Source organism: Brachypodium distachyon, chromosome 1, assembly GCF_000005505.3.
Source record: "Brachypodium distachyon strain Bd21 chromosome 1, Brachypodium_distachyon_v3.0, whole genome shotgun sequence".
Lineage (NCBI taxonomy): Eukaryota > Viridiplantae > Streptophyta > Magnoliopsida > Poales > Poaceae > Brachypodium > Brachypodium distachyon.
The window spans coordinates 70,128,759-70,152,353 of record NC_016131.3 but is presented as its reverse complement, the minus strand read 5'-3'; the positions used below and the strand labels follow the sequence as shown (position 1 = coordinate 70,152,353).

General features: G+C 40.9%; 1 protein-coding gene across 1 annotated transcript; it reads left to right on the top strand.

The window, feature by feature from the left end:
• The first annotated feature begins 1,835 nt into the window (after positions 1 to 1,835).
• LOC100824841 lies at positions 1,836 to 23,102 on the top strand. Its single transcript, XM_014896341.2, has 32 exons — positions 1,836 to 2,262; positions 3,937 to 4,163; positions 4,308 to 4,381; positions 4,560 to 4,613; positions 4,735 to 5,054; positions 5,551 to 5,619; positions 5,726 to 5,814; positions 5,967 to 8,132; positions 9,498 to 9,575; positions 9,678 to 9,789; positions 10,029 to 10,079; positions 10,230 to 10,276; positions 13,394 to 13,862; positions 15,020 to 15,088; positions 15,268 to 15,345; positions 15,697 to 15,831; positions 15,922 to 16,029; positions 16,292 to 16,420; positions 17,189 to 17,304; positions 17,400 to 17,517; positions 18,191 to 18,296; positions 18,423 to 18,562; positions 18,707 to 18,877; positions 18,956 to 19,066; positions 19,649 to 19,760; positions 20,186 to 20,523; positions 20,654 to 20,744; positions 21,587 to 21,682; positions 21,755 to 21,825; positions 21,907 to 22,019; positions 22,452 to 22,557; positions 22,688 to 23,102. The coding sequence occupies exons 1-31, from the start codon at positions 1,912 to 1,914 to the stop codon at positions 22,531 to 22,533; spliced, it is 6,291 nt and encodes a 2,096-aa protein (XP_014751827.1). The 5' UTR covers positions 1,836 to 1,911; the 3' UTR covers positions 22,534 to 22,557; positions 22,688 to 23,102.
• The last annotated feature ends 493 nt before the right edge of the window (positions 23,103 to 23,595 follow it).

Here is a 23,595-nt window from a genome sequence, read left to right as displayed (position 1 = left end):
GTGCATGACACGATAGCAAAATCGCTCTAGGAAATCGATTGTAGTCATGGTTGCATGTATTAGATATTTTTTCTCCCCGCATTATTTTTTAAAAAATTAAATATGTTTTTGCAATATTTGCCTCGTCCACCCGAAAAAGAGTAAAACTTGATGGAAATCTACCATACTCGCTTCTATTAACTGAACATTATTATTATTTACTAATTATGGTTGTTGAAAGCTCTACTGTATTATTCCATGACATGATGCCTAGATACATGGTGGCGAAAACTTGTTTTGGAGCTAGGGCTCCTTGGAATCCAATTTTTTAAAGATGAAAACTGTTGTAGTAAAATAAAACTCTTATATGGGTCGGGCCGTAAATCCTATGTGGCGACGACCAAGTCAACATTCCGCAAACACAAGTCGAGACGCCTACGTGGCACGGTCAATCCCACGTGACAAAGGAAGACTAGTCAACGAGTCAAGCCTCTCATGCCATGGTCAAATGGTCAAATGAGCTAGAGTGCGGGGCAAGAAAGGTGAGAGGAGGGGGCCCTTAGTCCATGGTGGACCATGGACCAAGCCCTACTTTTCTCACATGGTGCACACAAAAGTTATGGACCAAATGAGCTACTTTTACCATTTTGCCCCCACTTTTCTCTCTCCCTTAAGGATAGCCATGGTCATTTGTCATGGACCCCTAGGCTATAAATACCCCCCATGGGGGCATGTATCACTCACTCTCGCTTGAATAAAGTCAAGGGGAGAGAGCTAGAGTCTCTTGCAAAGAGCTCTAGTTTCGAGATCCGGGAAGACGCGTTCGGCCCGGACTCGAAATAGAAGGGGTTGGGTTAGAGTTTCGAGGGTAACTTAACCTCGATACTTGGAAAGACGCGTTCGATCCAAGTACGAGGTGGCCCCGACGAACCTCTCACCGAAAGGTGTCTTGGGAAGATCCGCTCGGCCCAAGCCCTAGGCTAACAACCCCCTCGAAGTATTTCCTAACATAGGATTAAGTCGCACCCGCAGGGTCGACCGAACCTATTCAAAAAACATCAACGCGTCAACCTGTCCAAGTGTACGGCGACCTTCGCTATAAGGCCGGCGTACATACCCTACCTTTATTCCGGTACTTGTGCCATCGAGCATTGGCACCCCTTACTCTAATTGTTGTCGAGAACAAAAACAAAAACCATACTTATAAATTTATTTATTTATTTTAAATATGCATGTACCTACAAACCCATACCACCTGTAAAAATTTGATTGAGCTTTTACTTATTTATTTTTGGGCACTACGAAAGAAAAAAAAATTACATCTAAGCAAAGAGTACTATTTGCTACTCCCTCCGATACATAACAAGTGTATCAAAGTTAGCATAACTTTGCACTAAGTTAGTACAAAATCTGAGACATTTATTATGAATCGGAGAGAGTATTGTAAATCTATAAATTGTTTATTGTTGTGTGTGTAGATCACATGTTAATGAAATTCTTCATAAAAAGTTTACACATGTGTACAATATATCTACATACATTACAATTTTTTTAAAGAAATTTATAAAGCTTCTAAAGAAAACTACTCCCTCCGTTGCTAAGTACTTGTCGCTGTTTTAGTACAAATTTGCACTAAAATAGCGACAAGTATTTAGGAACGGAGGTAGTATACTTTGTGATATTCATCATCAAATAATCGTGTTTTCTGTTCGTGCAAAATACAACGTGCCATGGACGAGGAGGGGGTCCGTATTCTGTAAAGGCAAGTGAAAAGGAGAGCCCACCCAAAACAACCAACACAAAAATAAAAAACGAAACTGAAAAAGGAATTACACGATTTCTGCGCCCCTCTATTCGGCGTCTTCGCTACTCTCCGCCAGCGAGCCCCAATACGACCAACCCTCCCGCCGGCGCCGGCGCTCGCCGCGGGCGATGTACAAGCTCGGCGGCCGTGGCAGTGGGCGCGGCGGCGGCGGCGCGAAGCGCCCGCCGGCACCCCATGGCCGCGGCCGGGGCGCCTCCTCCTCCACCTCCATCGGCGGCGTGGCCCCACCTCCCCGGGGTCGCGCCGCCGCTGCAGCCGCCGCGGCGGCGGCGGCGGCGGCAGCGGCGCAGGCAGCGGGGCGCGACGAGTCCTTCAGCCTAGAGTCCAGCGGACCGCCCTCCTTTGCGGCAATCATAAGGCTGACTCCCGACCTCGTCGACGAGATCCGGCGGGCGGAGGAAGCCGGTAGTGGCGCCCGCATCAAGTTCAACTCCAACATGTTCAACTCCGCGGAGAACGTGAGCTCCCCTTCACCCTCCATCGTTTAGTTCTGTTTATTTGAGTCGCTTCCAAGTTTTGACCTAACCAAATTCGATGTTTTCCGCATTACGTTTTTTGGGCCGGGTGCACCTCCTTTTCTTTTTTTTTCTTCCATGGTACTGATTATCAGCTCGGGCCTTTGGTGTAGGTTGATAGGTTCTTTGCATGGAGATTGCTCAAATTTACTGCTTGGTACGTTATAGTTGAATTGCTAGCACAAAATGATCTGTTAGCTCAACTCAAGTTAGAATAGCCAACTTCCATTTATTGTTGTGAGATGGTCGTAGGATTTTTCTGCTCCGTTTCTAAGAGGACAGTGATTAAGCCCATTGCGTTGTTTTGTGAAATACTACCTGCTTATTATTTGTAGCAATCCATGTAGTTTATTTTGCCAGGACATAGGATGTTCGTTCTATACAGCTTTCTCAACATCGGTGTTCAAACTAATACAGTAATAAATATATCCAACATAGTAAAACATAAATACCACTGCAGTGTAAACTACTCATCATGGCTGCAATATCTCAAACAGTTCATTGTCAAGGATGCCTTTAGCATCCATCCATCCAGGGTAATGGACTAACCACATACCCTGTCAATCTACTGTTTTGATAAGTGAAAAGCCTACTAGTTGCGAGTTCGTAGTGTTTAGACTTTATCATGTGTGAAGCCATTAAGCCAATCATTTAGATTCTGTAGATTACTAGAAGATCAATACTTGACCCACTAATTCCGCACATCATAGCGAAAAGGTTCATGTTTCTTGAAACACATGCGTGTTTTATGTACATACAAAGGGAACAGTAAGTCTCATAATTTCATGTTCATGATGGTATCAGGTACTCGTTCATGTATTTTTCTGTTGTTTCAGTAGTAATAATTACCAGAGTCGTGATACTTATGCACTAGGGCAGCAGTCACCTACTAATTTTCTAAATTATGCATCTTTAATGCCTTAGTGCCATGGAGAAGGGTATGGAATCTCTCTAAAAGAAATATAGGGTACTTTTGGTTCTTGCCCGAATCTGCCTTACCAAACTTTTGCCTTCTATGCCACTTTGGCCTTTGCTTGGTTAATTCTCAATTTTGGTTGCCAATGTAATATTGCCCACCACCTCACATTTCCTTTGACAATCCTTGCCAAATTATTGTGGCAATCATGGGCAAAGGAATCCTTAGCCAATTTTTTGGCTAGCCAATGGTTGGCAAAAATTGCTAGGCAAGAACCAAACATACCCATTGTCCTCTGATTAGTAGAAACAGGCTGGTTTGAGTTTTTTTTTCTCTTGCACTGACAGTATTTTTGGTTTGATCTTTTCAGTTATACTTTTGAAGTTTATGTGTTTCCTAACTATCTAATCATCATAGATATGCCAATTTTCTGGAAATATCAGAAAATAGCCATATTCTATCTGGTATTGCACTTCCAGTCCCCCACTGGGATTCCTGGAAACCAGTGATTGGTTCAGAGTGGTTTTGGGAACCCTGCTGTTGAGAGCATTTAAAGTGTTTGAAAGTGCTCTACCTTTTTAGTTACCCTAGTAGTCAGCCCAAAAGGAAATTTCCATCTCCTCGCAAAATCTATTCAACATGGCGATCGCTGTACATTTAACTTGTTGAATTGACTTCTGAAAGTTCTTTTCTTGCACCAGATTATCGACGTTGGTGGTAAAGAATTCAATTTTACATGGGCATCCGAACGTGGTGAGTTATGTGATATTTATGAAGAACGTCAAAGTGGAGAGGATGGGAATGGACTACTTACGGAACGTGGCTCTGCTTGGCGCAAGGTGAATGTGCAACGTATTTTGGATGAATCAGCACAGAACCTTGTGAAAATGCGCTCGGAGGAGGCTGAACGTCTCTCGAAATCTCGAAAGTTTGTCTGCTCTCCCTGTTCCATATATCTCTTTGATACCTTTGATTAATCATTATCCTGATGCATATTTCTTTAATCTTCTGTTGTGGATATTGAAGATTTCATGTGTCACTTATCCATCCCTGTATAATTTGCCTGTTATAGATCAATTGTGCTGGACCCTGGAAATCCATCTGTGAAGAGTCAGGCCAAGTCAATGACTGCTGCAGCTGTAGAAGGTTTTAACTTTGAACTGTGATATCATGTTTTCTCTCATGAAATTATGAGTTTATTTTTTCTATGCGGATTTTGCATTCATACTTCCACAGTAGAAATTTGGGATGTCCTCAGTTTTTGTTGTGCATACAATGCTTAAAGTTTGTTAGAGACTGTATAATAATGCTTTATCTTTTCCAGGTAATATGCGGAGGATGAAATGGAACCAAAAGAAGGATTTCAAGAAGAATCAAGGTTTTAATTTTACCCTTCTCTTTTGTATTACTTTATTCTCTTTATTTATATACATGTCCTACTACTAAGAAAAAACTTCTTTAGCATATACCTAACTCTGTTTTTCATGGGTCAACTCCAGCTGCCGTTATTCCAACCAAGTCGATTTCCAAAGTAAAGCTGTCTAACAGTACTCCCAAAGGAAATTTATCGACATCACCCGCGCCTTCTCCCGAGCAACCATTTCCTGCTCGGTCTGCTGCAAATAATGAAGTCATAATACCTTTTGAGTTGAATAAAGAGGAAACTAGTAAAGTTGAGAAAGCAACACCAAATAGGATATCTCAAGGAATAAATCGCCGGGCAAGTGCTGTTTCTGCAAGTATTGATGATACCACGACTGATTTACGAAGCCTCTTGATAGCTATACTCTCCGAAAATCCAAAAGGGATGAACTTAAAGGTAATCTCTCTCTCTCTCTCTCTCTCTCTCTCTCTGCCTGTGGAAATGAGGAAAGGAATGCAGAAGCTAATAGATGAACTCACAGGGAGCAAGTTCCTTAGTATGGGGAAACATTATATGGACACAAAATGCTTCCTTGATTATTTACAGTGCCTTCTTTTTCTTCAAGACCAAGTTTCAGGCATAGAAAGTACATATGGGTGACAGTAGTTCCATAAGACACAAGAGTTTGCTTGCTGTATGAGTTTTTCTTATAGTGTCCTTAGCACAGTGCTTCTCCTTTCAAATGTCACAGTTCCATAAGACAGAAGAGTTTGCTCGCTGTATGAATGTTCTTTACTTTCTGGTTTTTGGCTTGATCATATACTACAAATGTTTTGGTTCGTTATTTTTTAGTTTCCTTTTTGTTTGTTATTTGTTTACTAATTCACAGATACTTACTCCACAAGCTTTTGTTTGACGTTTCTGTTTACAACATGTTCTGAAACATATTCAGGCCTTGGAGAAAGCTGTTGCAGACACAATTCCAAACGCATCAAAGAAAATAGAGATCATCATTAAGAATGTGAGTATCAAACAATTTCCCCTAAAAAACGTGATGCACTGCCTCTTTTCTCACTAGGAAACATTAGGATTATATTGTTACATTTAACATATGGATATTCTTCCAGATCGCAAATTTCCAAACACCAGGGAGGTATTTTCTCAAACCTGAACTAGAGGTGGAAAACTCTAAAAGGCGTGCATCTGGCAGTGGAAGGTACTATTTGTTCTTATATAAGTTTAATTCGTTGTTTTTGTTTAATGTGTGTATTGCCGTCATGATATCCTGCCCGTAGTTCTGTACACTTTTCTGCGTAGTTGCTACTTCCTCCTAGAAGCACCTCAACAACCAATTGATGTATCTAACAGGACTATCGATGAGAACACCAAAGAAGCTGCGCCGAGCTTGCAGATAGATGACCCTGATATATTTGAGAATATTGAAATTGGGGGCTCCCCAGTTTCGGCTGCAGGAGATGAGAAGGTCAATAAAGACAGTGATGATAAAGCAGGTACCTCTAGTGAGAGCGGAAGTGATAGTGACAGTGACAGTGACAGTAGTGGTAGTGGAAGTGATAGCGGGAGTCAGAGCAGAAGTGCTGCAAGTGGCAGTGGAAGCAGCAGTGACAGTGACAGTGATGCTTCATCAAGCAGCAAGGAAGGGTCTGATGCATTTGTGGATATCACAAGTGATGACAACAAAGCAGATACAACACACAGAAAAGTAGCAGATGAACTGAAGTTGTCTTCCTCGCCAAGAGATTTGCCAACATTGGATGCCGATGATGAACAAATTGACATTGGAACAAATCTGGATTATAAGTGTACATCACACATTGATCTCAATAGTTTTAATATTGACAATGATGAGGCATTATATACAGCTGCAGAAACTGACAACTTTGGTGCAGCCAACATAGACATGGTGTCAGAAATTCCAGGAAACAAAAACATCACGAGTACTAGGTTAGATTCTAGTATAGCTGATGGCAAGTACCCTGCAAACGAAATGTTTTACGGGGACAATCTCATTGATGACTTCTCAGCAGTGAATCGTGAAAGCTTACCTAATGAAGAAGCTATTCAATTAACAAAGCAGCATGGTAGTAGAAGAAAATCAACCTCAAAGGACGGAACAAAGCATGCCCCAACAAGGATTGCAGATAAAGGTCCCAAACCCACATTGAAAAGGTGTTCAGGTAATGAGAATGCTACCACAAAGCCAGAAAGTGCCAAAAAGGCCAAGGTTGACATTGAGTATTCAGGAGCTGCAGGTTCTTTCTCAGAGCAAAGACAAAACTTAGTTCCTGACAAACGTATCAATGAGAGGTTGACCAAAGAGATAGGAAATGTTGGCTCGGAAGCACATACTGATCTACATTTACAAGGTAGTAGTCCTGTGAAAGGAAGACATTCGGCTTCTGGAAATCTGCAAAAGCAAAATCAGAGCCCAAATGTACCCATGCCAACAATACACTCTGAGGGAACACAAGAAACGATTGAGAAAGCAAGTTCTAAGAAAAAAATAGATAAGATGCAGAAACCTTTGAATAGTATGGATGGTAACTCTGGAAGGGGTTATGTTGAAGACCACCGCGCCAATTTTGATGACTCTGATGATTCTGCGGCAAGAAAAAGGGGTAGGCACGGGGGGCCTTTTCTTGATGGGAAAGTGCACAAACGCTCAAAGGATACTAATGCTGATGCAAATAACATGAATTTAACCAAAGGAGCCAGAGGAAATGTTAACCACGGCATGCACACATCTCTTCCTGAATGCACTGAAGCTAATGGCGAGCCACCAATTTTCCAAAATAATGCTGATAAATCACCTCAGGGAAAAAAGGTGCTCCAGAGAGAGCATTCTGATCTCGAGTTGGGTGAATTCCGTGAGGGTTCTTTGGAAAATGACATCGGGAGGACAAAGAAACAATTGGAGAGAAATAGTTCTTCCAAGTCCCTTGATGGTAAAATAACTAACGTAGATAATTCCTACCCCAATATGAACAACAGGAAGGTTGCTCTATCTGGTTTTCATGATCAGAGGAAACCGTCACCACACGAATTTAGTACTGGAGGTAATATAAACCAGGAAGGATTACCAAGGAAGACACCAGCATATGACTTCGATATTAATAGGTCTCAACAAAGAGTAAATGTTTCACAGGGTCGTCAATTGCCAAGGATTGATAATCCAGATCCAGAGAACATATTATACCCAGATAGGTTGATAGAGAAAACAGGTAAAACGGAAACAAAAGTGGCACAGGGTGGAATGCTAGATCATGTTGATCCGAAGAAGAAGAAAACTACTCCCAAGCTTCCTCGGAATGGTACCAAGAATGGCATAGTGTCTAGAACAGGGAAATCAATTTCCCCTGCAGAGAATGAGGAAAGAAGTAGGAATAACTCTTTGATTGAGACTGAGACAAGTAGAAAGAGAAGGGACAGCTCTTCCGATGAGGATAATTTATTTTTCTCAAAGTACAATAAGGATGAGCCAGAACTGAAAGGTCCAATAAATGATTTCTCACAGTAAGTCATAATATCCGTCATGCGTTTTTCTGCCACTTTGAAGTATTTTACTATTGCATTTTGATTTGTTTTCTCACGCATCACTATGATTTACACTGATCTGTGTTCACGTGAAAAATATATGACCTCTGAATTTTCCTTGAGATTTTTCAGCCAGTAAGTGACATATGGTACCTCCTTTCCGGTATGCAAGGTCCATAATCCTAAAATCTCAATATATAAGGCCATTCTCTCCTCCCACCAACTCTGGTTTCAAATCATCAAATGCATGTTCTTCTATGTTTCTTACTAGCCAATGCATAAAGAAAAGGGGTAGTTAATACATGAGACTTAATGCTTGACCCAATACTTTATCAGCCTTGTATTACCGGAAAGGAGGTAGTATTAGGCTAGAATATGCTTCTCACCTCTCTCTCTCTGGGAGAGTTTTGCAGGCCTCTCTAAGTTTTCTGATCAGGTTCTGTTTTAGGTAAAGTATTTCAGTAGGTTCATAATGGCGTCTCCTTCCCTTCCCTCTTAGTATGAGAAAATATACTGTAGTTGACAGGTGTTCACAACATCTCGCGGAATGTTTAGACTTGGACCACTATTATGACGTCTGTTTTTTCTAGAATATTATAGGTTCCATTTGTACGGCTATTAGAATGTTATAGGTCGTACCCCCATTCTATATTTAATCAATGGATTCTGTAAATCTGATATGCCTTCTAATGATATTTCATGACCTATGAGTTTTTTTCTGTCCAAAATCACATTCTGGAAACTGTCTGCAGACAGGGCTGGATAACAAGCCGGCCCGGTCTGGTTTGGCTTGACTCACAAGAGCTCTCAAAAAGGTGGATCAGCTTGTAATGCCAATGAGCTGAAACTCGGCTTGACTTGTTTGAAAGTTTGAGTCGGTCCATGTGATAGCCAAGCCAAGTCCTTATCACAGATAAAGCTGCCATCCTAGCAGTGGCAAAACAGTATTGGATTTAGCAAAAATATGGGTTGTAAGCACGCAGAAGTAACACTACATCATATTCCATAAAACATTCAAGGCTCAGTAGGCGGCTTGAAGAGAGATAGATGACACATATGCTAGCCATGGGTTGGTCTGTATTTTAAGCGAATAGAACCTTGGTGGTAAAATAACTCTCGGCTCACTTAGGTAATGGGATGAATAGGGATCCGTGATCGGTTTATTACTTTCACAAGCTGATCTTGAGCCAAGCCACTAACTAGCGAGCGAGCCAAAGCCACCTTACTGGCTTTGAGATTTTTTTTTTGTCACCCCTACATATACTGCTGGTATCTACCATCTTTGTAGTCAGAAATTTATTTGTTCATTCAGGCAACGAACTGATTATATGTTCTTTTCTTCAGATACAAAGGTTATTTGCAGGAGTACAATGAGAAGTATGAGGTTTACTCTTACTTGAACAGTCAGATAAAGAAAACACAGTATGTTTTATACTGACATTTCCTGTTAAATTGCCCCTTTTACTCCACTTCTTCACAACCCATGTTATAATTTTTCCTATAACTGACATACTTTTCGTACAGGTCTGAATTCTTAAAGGTTCAGGAGGATCTCAATGTTGCTAAAGAAAGAGACAAGGATCAGTACTATAACATTGTGGAAAGACTCAAAGACATGTATCATGAATCGGGCACAGTATGCTTTCTGCCTGTCTTTTCCTTATTGCTTGAACCCTGAAATAGATGACTATTTCCTAATTTATGTTGAAATTTCTGCCTGCATCCATACCATACAGTTACTTTTACTCGGATTTTGAAATTTCGTTAGACAAGGGATACTATTTATCTGGACCTTAGCATTCTCTGAAATTTTAGACGAGTCGAAACTTATATATTATATATTATTAATTCTTGTTATGGACATTTATTCTGCAGAGGCATAAATTGATGAAGAAGGTGTTTGTATTGCTTCATCAAGAGTTGCAGGTGTGTAGTATGATCTGTATCGTCGTTTGGTAGTTCACTATGCAATTGCTTCCAGATAATTTCAGTCCCATTCTAGTCAACTTCATGTGTTTTGTTTCAATTGATTTTGTGGCATCTGTATTCTGATTCTTTTGATTATTAATTCGTCAGAATATCAAGCAAAGAATTAAAGACTTCGCAGAGGCCTATTCAAATGAGTAATGAGAACTGCTGTATTGATTGGTGGTGATCATGCAGAAGGCCTTTGCAACTATTTTTCAGAGGCTGTCACCCGGCATATACTCCGAAAAAATATCGGGAACCTCGGGCGTTATGCTTGCCTTTGTAGAAGCACATCTCGGGCTTGAATATTCAGCTAAAGGCATTCGTCAGTGGCAGAAGGCTGGGGAAGCTCATCATTTAGTGGATTGTTGTGCTGAATTTCATAGGAATCACAGCGGCAGCGTTTTCATTGCAACACGGTGCAGAGAGGAAGACCAGCAAATCCACACGACAGCAGCAGCGTGAGCAGGCGAAACTTATGGGGCAGAGGTAGTATTCAAGGCGGCTTTACAACAGCAATTTTGCAGGTAGATGGGAACTGTGACGAGACGGTTCCCTTTGTAGATTTATTATTTTTTCGGCGAGATCCCTCCTCCCCTTCCGGGCGTTTCACTCTGTAAATCGCTTTTTTTGTATCAGTTTGATCACTCTTAAACTCTAGTGTAGTAACTCTGTACATATATATCTGGAGACCAAACTAGAGCAGTTTTGAGGGAGGCGGTGTAATCACGGTGGTGTTTCTTGCGCGGTTATTTATTCCATGCAGTGCAGCTGTAGAAATGTTTTACCTTTCTTTGTGTGGTCCAAACCTGTTTGATCTTCGGCCCGTTCTTTTACTGTGGCATGCGTGTAGAAATTGCTTGCTTGGTATTTTTTTTGGCGGTCTGTTGTGCTTTATCTGTCTCCTTGCCGGGTCTTTCTTGTGTGCATGATTGTTGTTTTAGATAATCTTATTTTCCCGCGTATGACTACTCTGCAGGAGGCGCATGTGGCGTTTTTTTTTGGTGAACAATTTTGTTGTCTAACGTGATTCTTTGCTCCAGTGTATTCATTTGTTTGTTGGCCTGTTTGGTTACCGGTCTTTGATTGGTGGGTTGGGGTTCCCTTTGGCCAATGATGGAGAGTTTCCAAAATTACCTAAAACTCTAAACCATAGAATATTTGAAAGGTTTGGAACGACTATCAATGCTGTTGTATTTGGTTTGCAGCTATGTCTGCCCTGGGTTGTTTATTGTCTTTGTGGGGGATCCTACCATGGCCTTCATTATGTGTGCCTTTCTTGTGGGACCTTGTTTTGGTACTCCGAGGATATGCAACATTAGTTCGGTTCTTAAGCAGTGTGTCGTTAAGTTCTTAAGCAGTGTGTCGTTAAGTGTCAGTAAAGATATACTCCCTCTGTTCTTAAATACTTGTCGTTGTTTTAGTGCAACACTAAAACAACGACAAGTATTTAGAAACCTTGGGAGTACCGTCTATGATATTCCTTTTGTTTTGGATGAGATGATGCACAAGCATATGCTCTTCGAGAAGGTCTTTGTTTGGCTCAAAATATTAGATGCAACAAGTTAATTATCCAATCGGACAATATGGCGGTCATTGACATTTTGCTTGATGATGGTTTCTCCACTACATCGGCTGCAACAATTTTCTACGACTGAAAGATTTTGGTTTCGGGCTTTACCTCAGTTTCTTTTGAGTTTTGTCCTCGGGAGGCCAACATGGTGGCGCATGAGATAGCTATTTTCTGAGCATCCATTTTGTACTTGGGACGATGATTCCCTAGCTTTATTTTCCCTATGCTGATAAACGATGTAACTATTTTGATGATCAATAAAGTGCGCTAGATGGCTTTCCTTAAAAATATCTATCATAAAAGATCTATCTAGTAGAAAAAGAAAATATGTGATATACTCAACACTCTCGTTCATATCCGATGTGGATATGGAATAATCAACACCTTCCCTCACATCCAAGGTGGGTGTCGACAAATAATTGGGGGAATTGCAAGGACTGAAATATGGACCTAAGACCTCAGCTCTGATACCATGTCAACATATAGCAACCATCCATCTATTCTAAAAGACCGATCTGATAGGAAAAAAATATATGATACAGTTAACATAAAGGAGATCGTGTATCCTAGTAAAGAGGTATGTGGAACGGCCATCAACTCCACAGGAAATCATTGTCTTCAATGGTGGATCACACTCGAGGGAGTTTATGTGTTTGACTATATATTATAATTCACATTTTGCTTTCAACTTGTTTGGGGCTAAATTGATAAAAGCATCGATATAGGGGATGGCATATTTGTGGCAAGGTTCAATAGCGCATTGGATCATCTGTGCCAGCGTGGGAAATGTGTCACATTGACAAACATATGACACTGGTACTATATCTTATAATTCGTCTTTTACGTTTTGTTCTTTTTGTAGTAGTATGTGACGACCTCTTCACCCACCGGCGAGGGGCACGCCTTCACATCCTACTACCATCCGAAGAAAACAAATACAGAAGTAAATGCCTATCGTCAGTCTAGAAAGGAGCCAACGGAACAGAGAGGAAGGAAACCACTACCATTAGTTAGCGGCGTGGCAAGATGTGTTTTTCCTTCTAATATCAGCCAGTCCACGAGCATGATCAAAGGCAAAGTGCCCTTCATTATTGTGCGAGGGTCAAGACGGATGGACATATACTTCTCAAATCCTATCCAAACTCGGTGAACAAAATTTAACTACCAATATATATTAGTTTTTTTTTTGAACTGGCCAATATATCTTAGTTGTGTGTCTTTGCCACTGCTTTGCAAACCAAAAGGTAGATTACCTCGAGTTAGAGAATTCTCTAGTCATTTAGGGACTCTTTGATTCACAACATTTCAAAAACACATGAATAGTCAAAACATAGGAATTGAATATCATGCCAGATTGAATATTACAGGAATACAAAACAAAGTAATATGCAATAGGAGCTAGTATTTGATTGCACCACAAGGAAAATACATAAACTTCCTCCAAAATTTGTGTGCTAGCATAGTTGTTATAGAAACAAAGATTTTTTTCATAAGGTTGGACCTCATGAAAAGTTTCTTTGAAACTACATGCAAAATAATCTATAGAAAAAATTCTTATGCTTTCCAATCCTGCGAATCAAAAAAAAGTTGTATAGAAAAAAAATCTTAAGGATATAATTTCTATTGGATTCCTTTGAATCGAGAGGCCCTTATCAAGAACTCATAATCATTTTTCAACATCAACGATTTTTTTCATAAGGTTCTCCACCGTGCCCATCTCCTACTCCCACGGTTGGTTTCGGATCAGACGGCCACGAGCGCGCCTCAGACTCATCGAGAAATTTGGGACCCACTCGACAGGCGACGTTTCACCCGACGCAAGCTCCACGCGTCCGTGGGTCCCACTGCCCGCTCACCCGGAAAAAGGCGAAGCAACGCAGCGAGGCCTCTCTCGAACCCCAGAGCAAACCCCCGCACCGCACCATCTCTCCATTCCGACCCCCTGGACTGGAAGGCGCAAGAGCGTCCGGAAGCATCCGGAAATCGGCCTCGGCGATCGGCGAGACGGCGATTCGGCTGGAGGGGAGCTGCGACGCCTAGCCGCCGCCTCTGCTGGGGTCTCACTCGCCCGGGCGCCCGAGATGGACGCGGCGGAGAGGGTGCGGTGGCGCTTCTCGGACGGCGGCGTCACCGATCTGCTCGACGCCCGCAGCCTCCATTGCTCCCCCGTAAGGCCCCTTGCCTTGGAGTGACCGAGCCCTTCTGTTCTCTTACGCGTTCTAGGCGTGGTGGTGCATCGTGTGCATAGCTTTGAGGTGGATTGCTCCGTCGAATTGCCCGATTCGACAGGGTTGTTAGTTGTTAATTCCAAGGGGTGGAGCAGTTTGTGTGGGTCTAATCACTAGAGTGGGGCGCTTTCGGATGGCTCGTCACTCCCGAGGGCTTGGGGCTGGTGCTGCATTTGCGGACATGTGTTTCTCGATCGAGCTAAGATTTGCTACAAGGGTTTATGGACGTGGGGAATCAGTCACTGGTTGAGCGCTTTCCATTTATACGATGTGTGGATGTAAATTCAGTAGCCTTTTTGAACAATTCCTTCGAGGTTTGGTGTGGCGCTGCCAGTAGCTCGACCACACAGATATGGATTGGAAAGTAATGTCGGTTCTCAAATTATGATGTAGTATAAGATAATAAGAGCTAGGTGAATTGCTTGCTGTATGCAATAGAGCTTCTGGGGAAATTGGAATTGCTTCTGAACTTGGGGTGCCAGGATATCTGTTTTGTTCTGTTATGCATGATGAGGAGGGGTTTATAATGTAGGGGGCTAGCCCGGATTGAAAAAGTTAGATGGAAGAAACAATGACCCTCTTAGTGCATCCCTGATGGTGGAGGGGTTTTAGGTTGTAGGACAAAGATATGGGCTAATGAGTTGTTCGGCAACTTGGAAGATGTTATTGGATTACCAATGCGTACTGTGCGTGACTGTTTCTATGGATGCTGATCAGCTGATCCTTTCTCAGAAGTTATAACTGTATGGGAGCCTGGGAGGTCATGCTCTATGGGCTATGCTATTTGACATTTGTTTATCTCTTTGGACTTGTGTTCCCTAACCTTATGTGTGTGTGGTGATCTTGAACGGGCACTCATTGTGAGGCAAATTCATGGGAACTAGGATTTTGTTGGAAACCTTGTATTGGATTCTTGGGAATGAGGTATTGATGTTGTGAAGTGCAGCAGCATTGTTTGGTTGCACACTTCTGTTATAAACTACTGAAACACCTTGTCGGCACTCTTTTATGATCTGCTTTGATCCTGCATGCTGGAGTTATGCATGTAAGAAACGGTTGGAGAATAAACACTGGCTAACATTTTCTTTTTTTTCCAGGAAATTAGTAAGAGAATGCAGTTCCATTCTTCTTTAGTACAACGGCTTGGTTTGGAAAAGGAGATGGAGGTACTTGTCAAATTTTTGTTGTTCATATTATAATATTTACTAGTTTTCTCAGAAGAGCAGGGAGATCTATATATTCCCATGTCAGAATCTGTATTTGCTCCTGAGAAGAAAGCTGAAGTTCCTTACTCTTTCCTTGATTTTTACTAGGATTGCTTTTTTTTTCCTGTGCTATTTAACAGGGTCACGTTGGTTGTGTCAATGCTATTTCATGGAACTCAAATGGCTCACTTCTGATATCAGGATCAGATGACACTAGAGTAAGTTTCTGGACGTAGTTTGAATGGAGAATATTATCAATTTCTTATTCAGTTTTTTCTTGTTCTTTGTAGTTGTTTGATAATGCTATCAGTTTTTTGCTTTAAAAACATAGTAGAGCATAAACCCTTTACATGTACTGCGGCAACATAGAACTTTTCTGGGACTTATCCTCTGACTGTCAGATCTTTTTTTATGCCGTGGGCTAAAAAGTTATGTAGAATCGATCGCAATGGTATAACCTCGTATTCAAATATTTTCTATGTATATATCTTTACTTGTAGTGGTATCTCCATGGACTTAATGTTTGATGACTAATTCAGTGTAGTTCTGTACGAATACATGTTTTGTAGATCAACATCTGGAGTTATGCTAATCGTGAGATGTTGCATGACATTGACACCGGACATTCTGCAAATGTGTTCTGCACAAAATTTGTCCCTGAAACATCTGATGACGTAGTAGTCTCAGGAGCAGCAGATGCAGAGGTATAACTTTTCTAGGATGTATTTTCACTTTTTTGTTTACCAGTTATTTTGACCTTCTTCTTTTCATGAGACACCTGAAAATTTTTTCAGGTTCGTGTTTTCAATTTGTCTCGTTTAAGTGGCAGAAGGTCTAGGGAAATTTCTATGGAGCCAGCTGCAGTTTACCAATGCCACTCAAGGAGGGTCAAGAAACTAGCTGTAAGATCCTAACATTACACCTATAGATCATGATTTGGAATTTAAATTTCTACAACATCAAGGAAGTTTATCTTTGCATCGCATCTAATTTGATAAAGGTCAGAGGTTTTTCCTGAATGTACTTCTTGGTTTTAGTATTCATGGAATTTGCATGACTTGAGAACCGAGATGTGTTCTACTTGCTGACGCTTTAAGATTTTGCACCCTCAAATAAATTTGTGCTTGATTCAACATTCATAACTAGTTCGTTTGCAACATGTAGGTTGAAGTTGGCAACCCTAATGTAGTGTGGAGTGCAAGCGAGGATGGTACTCTCAGGCAGCATGATTTTAGGGAGTGCACTTCCTGTCCTCGTGTAGGATTGGCTAATCAGGAATGCCGCAATGTGCTTGTGAGTATTCCATATTTTTGTTTGTTCGTTAGGTTCCTTGCTTCTATAGCATTTGCGGTTATTTGGTGCATTCTTCTCATGGATTCGGCTTCAGCTTAGGTTCATAGTTTATTTAGTATTTTGTCCCTGAAAGCCAAATATAGAATGGTCCTCCTTTGCGAACGAGCCCTTGGCGTAATGGTTAAGGGAACAACTCTAGTAGCACTCAGGTCCTGAGTTTGACTCCCTGTGGGAGTGAATTTCAGGCTGGGGTTAAAAAATCCTCTCGTCTGCCCCACGCCTTAAGCACAGACCTAAGGCCCGCCCGCTCTCACACGGGCTTCGGTGCCGCTGTGTATGGTGTGAGGCAGGGGTTCGAGGGTTTCTCGACCTGCGTGAGAAGGTCTTCTTCTTAATGCAAATGCCTGGGGGGTGGCTTACCCCTTTGCAGGTCGAGTTTTTATTTTTAGAATGGTCCTCCTTTGTGTTCCACTGTTGCATGAACAATTGGAACCAGAATGGGACCCAGAATTTTAGTTGCCAGATGAATGAACCTGTAATGCTACATTTTCTTGGACTATGATCTTGTAGTTAGTTAACTTCATGATCAGCATGTTGTGGCTTTCATCACATGCTCCTAGTATGGATAATTAGGTTGAGTTTTGTTCTTACGGCTCCTGCTGGAAATGTGAGGATACTTGCACCCCTTGGGATAAATGTTGGCTGTAACTGAGCTATGTGTGGGTTTGGTGTTAATTCCAATATCTGCATTGCATGTGTTTGTGGCAGCTAGATCTTCGATGTGGAGCAAAGAAGTCTTTAGCTGACCCTCCCAAACAACCGCTGGCATTCAAGTCTTGTGATATTAGCTCTGTTCGTCCCCATCAGCTCCTTGTTGGTGGGAGGTAACCTAACTTGTTGTCATAAATTATTCAGTGCATAACAAGCCTTGCATCTGTTAACTTGAAAAACAGCACTTCAAAACTTGATGTTTGTGCAGTGATGCATTTGCCCGGCTGTACGATAGGAGAATGCTTCCACCATTGAGCTCATGTCAAACAAGAAGGAAGCCACCCCCTTGTATTAAAATGTTCTGTCCATTGCACCTTGCTGATAATGTAAGTTCAGTCTTATTCTTGAGTATTTTATGCTGTTTCAGATTGTGCACCGCAAAGTTGGTAGCGAGTGTTGCTGGTTGGTACTCCCTCCATTTCAGATTAGTTGCACATGCAGCTTTTAGAGACAGAATAAGCCGAAAGTACAAAATACCACTTGGTCTCCTTCTTCACATTCCCACTCAATTAATTGCACCATGCATTCAATTTCCTCCAATCTCTGCTTAGCCGACCTCCCTTCATCCAATAGGGCGATAGCATTAAAATTGTTTGCCTAGGAAGAGTAAGAGCACAATGATTAACTGGGCTTTGGAAGTCTAAATGTACAAGTATTTTGAAAAATCTTCAATAGTTCAATGCCTAAATGTACAACTAAAAAGAAACGGAGGGAGTAATGGTTAACCTTGAATTAATCTATAAACCATCTCATTGTGAGCTAGGAGGATGATAGTTTTGTTTTCTGACCTGGTTCTGTGGTTTGTTATACTCTTAAATTCTAGTGGTGTGTAGGAGTTTAAGGAGTTTAACTGTGATTATTTTAATAAAGAATACTACTTCTCGAGAGTTTACTTATCTCCAGAAACTGTGCCAGGCATCTGAGCTAGAGTTGTTAAAAAGCTTCCAAAACATATTTTCTGTTACATTCATTGACTTTGCACCTCTATACTGTAAACAGAGGAAGTCAAATTTGCATCTTACACATGTTGCATTCAGCCCAAATGGGAAGGAGGTTCTTTTGAGTTACAGTGGTGAACATGTATATTTATTTGATGTTGACCCAGGTATGATCGGTTGGCTCACACAGTGCATCCCCATTTTATTATTACACCTTTGTTGTCTCTCAGTTTATTGTGAGTGTTGATATATCTTTAATATTATATGGACTATGTATCTGCTTATGTGTGCAGACAATATGAGTTCAGTGAGATACACACCAGATGATGTACACAATCAATTATGTTTGCCGCCTTTTCACAAGGAACCAGCAATACAATGTTCAAAACAAAATAAGTTGCGACCAAACAATGCTTCGAGAAATTTGTCTAGGGTGAGCAGGCTTCTCAATGCGAGCTTGTTTGGGTGCACTTGTGCTTCTCACTTTTGTAAACATGGCCTCACTTTTTATATCACAAATGTTGCTTGATCTGCTAGACATGTTGAGCCTCTCTGCCTTCCATGGCACTCGTTTCAGGTAGATATGTTGAAGAAACTCATGCAAGCCATGATAAAATCTCTGGAGACAGGCACTAACTTAATGCATGGGATTGAAGCATGCTGTCAAATACTTGAGGTCATGGATTCTGATATTGATGATAAGATGAGGCATGATTGCTTGTGTACTCGAGCAGGATTGTACCTAAAGGTTTGCCTGCAGTTGTTTATCTGCTATTGAATCTTTGTTCCGTGTAAAAAGTACGGATCATGAAATTTTGATTTACAGAGGAGGTGGAAAAATGATGTTTACATGGCTATTCGGGATTGCAATGGAGCAAGGAATATTGATTTTACATCATTTCAAGCACACTTGTACATGGCTGAGGCATTATTGCAGGTAATTCTGGTGGAACAGTGTATACTTTTAGTGCAAAGCGTGTTGTGCAATCGTACATAATTGATCTAACCTTAGTAGTTAGTACCTTGAATTACTTTGCATCTACTTACCATCATGCATAATTGATCTAACCTTAGCACCTCGAGTTGCTTTGCATCTGTTAGAAGATTCTAAATTCCACTCAAGTATAATCTTTGTCTGACAAAAAGAGCATAATCTCAAAGCAAGAGTAGACAGATGCTTAGATGATACTGGTTTGACCAACCCTTTGTTTCATCATGTGTGCAAAAATTATTTTGGACTTGTGAACACTTGTTAGGATAAGACATGAGAACGCCACACATGCCTACTAATCGTTCTGTCTTAATATCTTACTCCCTCCGTCCAACAAAGGATGTCTCAACTTTGACCAAATTTGAATGCATCTATACACTAAGTCATGTCTAGATACATCCAAATTTTGACAAACTTGAGACATCTTTTGTTGGACGGAGGAAGTACTAATTTTTTTTATCTCTCCGAATCACCCACCTTTAGTTCTGGTCCACCTCTTATAATAAATATGTGTTCTGCCTTATGTAGTTAGGAAGACTGAAGGAGGCATGTGAATATACAGATGCAGCAAATAGTCTTGTTCCACCATATTCAGTGTCTGCAAAACAAGTAGAAAATATAAAGGAGCGACTTGCTGCTGGTGAGTACATAGGCATAAAAATATATTTCCTCCCATGTTGCTAGAGCATATGAAATTAATTTTTGGTTGCCATCACAACTTTACATACTAAATGATTATGTGGTTGGCTGTCCTCCAGTGCACATAGCTCAGTGACCTGTTAATCTTGTTGCTATAAATAGGTTAGGTGCTCAGAAAAAAAAAGTGTACACAAAAATGAACCCAGAACTCGTATTCGTTTTGCCCAATAATTTCTGCTGCCGGTTCTGTTCATGTCAATCTATTATTTTATTTCTATCTTTGGGTATTGAAGTCGAGGATATATTGAGATTCGGAATTTTAAGATGCTAATGTGTTCGAGATTTAGTTGTTTCTTTCATGTAGATAATTTGATACATTACTGTTAAACTTTGAAACATTTGATGGATTTATGTTACTCAAAACAGCTGAACATGAGAAAAGTAGAAAAGATCAACAAGGAAATACTAACGTTGATGCGCGGCATGGAAGGTTACGGTCATTGAGTGATCTACTATTTAGATCAGATGTTAGTGGGTCATCATCACAGGAGGGTCGAGAAGATTCAGATAATGACGATGAGATGGAGTTAGACTTTGATACATCAGTGTCAGGTGACGAAAGCCGTGATAGTGATCCAGGTGCCGTTCGAGGTAGTTTAAGTTTAAGATTTCACCGAAGAGATGATCAAACTAATGAACAATCGGTTGACAATGGATTGGTTGAGTCCAGTCAGTCTGCTAGTAATGGTGATTCTGCCCATGAGGTTATTTCTTTCTTGTCCTACTCTCTTATATGTTTTCTGAAGTTCCTAACTCCACTTTTTTTTTCCTGTTCTTTATCTGTATTTTACCGGTGGTGCATGGTTTAACACCATTTTCCTATTGTGCATGCAGCTGGAAGTTGCCATTGATATGAAACAAAGATATGTTGCACACTGCAATGTGGGGACTGATATAAAGCAGGCTAGCTTTCTTGGTGAACAAGGTTTGGCCGTTGAGCTATTTCTTTTGCATGCATGTTTATTTTTTATTTGAACCAGTAAGTTTCCCATCAGCCACTTGATTTCATTTTCATACTAATAGTGTAACACAAGATATCGACCTCTCATGCAAAACATACTGATGTGCACTACTCCCTCCATTATTCTCCTTTCCCTTATAAAGCTCATATAATTGTTTTTCTATTTATTCCGTAATATAGCCCATTATTCTCTCAGCTCCCACACCCGGCCAATAACTGCTCACACCCATTTACTCTTAAACCAATATGAATGGCCAGACACTAGAAACGAGAGTTGTCTTGGTTCAAGTGCACAAATCTATATGAGTTGTATTAAGGAACAAAGTGAGTAGAGTTCAGTGTGACCGTTGCTAGATTTGGTGTGTCGCTTTTTCCTTTATTTTCTGGATGAAAAAGCTCTAAAAAACTATTTTATCAGATACCCTTGAGCCTTGGATGTTCAGACATCAAGTCATGACTCATGAACCAATAAAGAGTTCAGATTTGCTTGTGGAGTCGGTGTCTAGACTTCACAGAGGTTTCTAAATTGATTTGCTTGATTTGCTTCGCCTTTGTTGGCATAGGCTCCTGCATGATTCCCACCTCGGTAACAATAACATCAACCAAGAGGTTGTACGGATGTGAGTCCATGCTATATAGACGGAAACTCATCAGAAGTGTAGTTTTGCTATAGATATCTAAAGCAGACGTGTAATTTTGTGTAAACTGAAAAGCGTGATTTTGTGATACTAACAATGTGTACGCCATGAAATTGGTCTAGTTTAAATGTACTACATATGTCTAATGCTGCATTCCTCTTACAACAGGGGATTTTATTGCCAGCGGAAGTGATGATGGTAAATGGTTCATATGGGAGAAAAAAACAGGAAGGCTTATCAAAATGCTTGCAGGAGATGGAGCCGGTAATTGCAATTTTATTTCTTACTGCAACTATTTCTGAAGTACTGCTTCTCATGCACCCATATCTTCTTTAGTTGTGAACTGTATACAGTCTCATCCATATGATTGTGCTGTCGCAACAAGTGGAATTGATAATACAATAAAGGTATATCTTCTGGTCATTCTTTTTGTTGAAGTGCTTAAATAGTTTGTACTCAGTCTTCTCTCTTCTTTGCTTCTATCCTAGTTGTGGACACCAGATGCAGAAGCTACACCTATGGTGGCAGGACCAGAAATTGATGTACTAAGTGCCATAGAGAACAACCAGAAGAAGTTATCCCGCAACCGTGAAATTTTGTTGTAAGCTTTTAGAACTTTACTAGCAGTTCACATCACACCACACCTTGTTGATTTGGAATTAAATCACTGCAACTAGCATTCGCTATCATGCTGTTTTCTATCTGTATACCAAGTTGTGTAGGACTGTAGGGAACTGGCTAGTAGTGATGTTTTACTGGCTAGCAGTATGTTACTCCCTCCATTTCTAAATTCTTGTCGTGAACCGGAGGGATTAGTATTTAGAGTTTGAAGTTTGCTTACTGTTTATTCAAGCATAGTGGTAGACTAGCTATGAGTTGAAACTACTATTTGCTATTGTATTAGGAAGAGAGAAAAATAAAAGAAAGAAGTACAGTCCCAGCTATTCTCATTTCTTTACCATGCCATTGACTTGCACAATTTAGTTGCATTATCTTTCCGTTCTCATGTATATGTTTTCATGTCGTTGTGAAGGCCTTTTGAATTTTTGGAACGATTTCGGATGCATGAATTTGCCGAAGGAAGTTTACATCCTTTAGAGTGTGCCCAGACATGATTTACTATTGCTTGGGTTGGTAAGGTATTGCTGTTGACTCCGACAACTCAGCACAAGTTTGTTGAACTAGGTTGCTGGATACAGTTCACTTATGAGACCTCGCTTTTGCTTCCTATTTTTCTCCTTTTGATTTTTTTTTCTTTGAGCTTTACAGGTAAAGGGGTAATCATGAAGATTTCATCCAAGATACAGGCAGCCAATGGTTAGATAGAAATGAAGTTGCGAGGTCATGTTGCAATTGGGACACCTGCTTAGATCATATCGCAGGTGTGCTTGGGATGTGAATAAACAGTGCTATTCCCTTGTACAGATTGTAGAGAAGCGAAGTCCTTGCAATAAGTGAAGCGTTATATGCATATGGTGCTGTAATAGCCATCCGACGTTCATTATTGTTAGTTTGTGCTGCAAATGAGGTATTCTATTCTGAGGTTTCGACGTTTGATCATGTCCATAGGGATACAACCGTGAGACCTGTGTGGTTAGTAGCTGCCTACAAATACAAATAGTGCTTTGCCCTTTGTAAGTCAGATTTAATAAAAGACTTTTAAATATGATTTTCACTTTTTGAAGTACAAGACACCCCGACCCCAACGTCTGGACTCCTCGAAAACCCCTTTTGCTCTTTCAAATTTTTAGACTTGATTAATAATAAATAGAGGCAAAAGCACATCTGGTCTGGCAAAAGAAAGTAGCCATCCGTGCTGATCGAAGAACAGTTTCCGTTCTTCAGAGGACGAGGCATGATGATATGGTACGCGACTAGGCATCGTGATCTGACAGGCAAGGGGATGCGGGGAGGGGGGTCCGGAAGGCCACACGAGCGCAGAAACAAGCCGTACGTCCGCTGCTTCTTTCTCAAAAGCAAAAGGAAAAGAAGAGAAAGAAAAGTGTGTTTCACTCTTAGAAGGCTGCAGACGGATGCACGTATCGATCGTGCTGCTTGGCTGGCTCGCCCTCTAATCTGTCTTTCTTAATCTCGGTATAAAATGTTTGTTTCTCCGAGCCCGAGTTTTCCGGTATGTGTATGTTTCCCGCCCGTCTAGTGGCACCTTACTTGGCAAT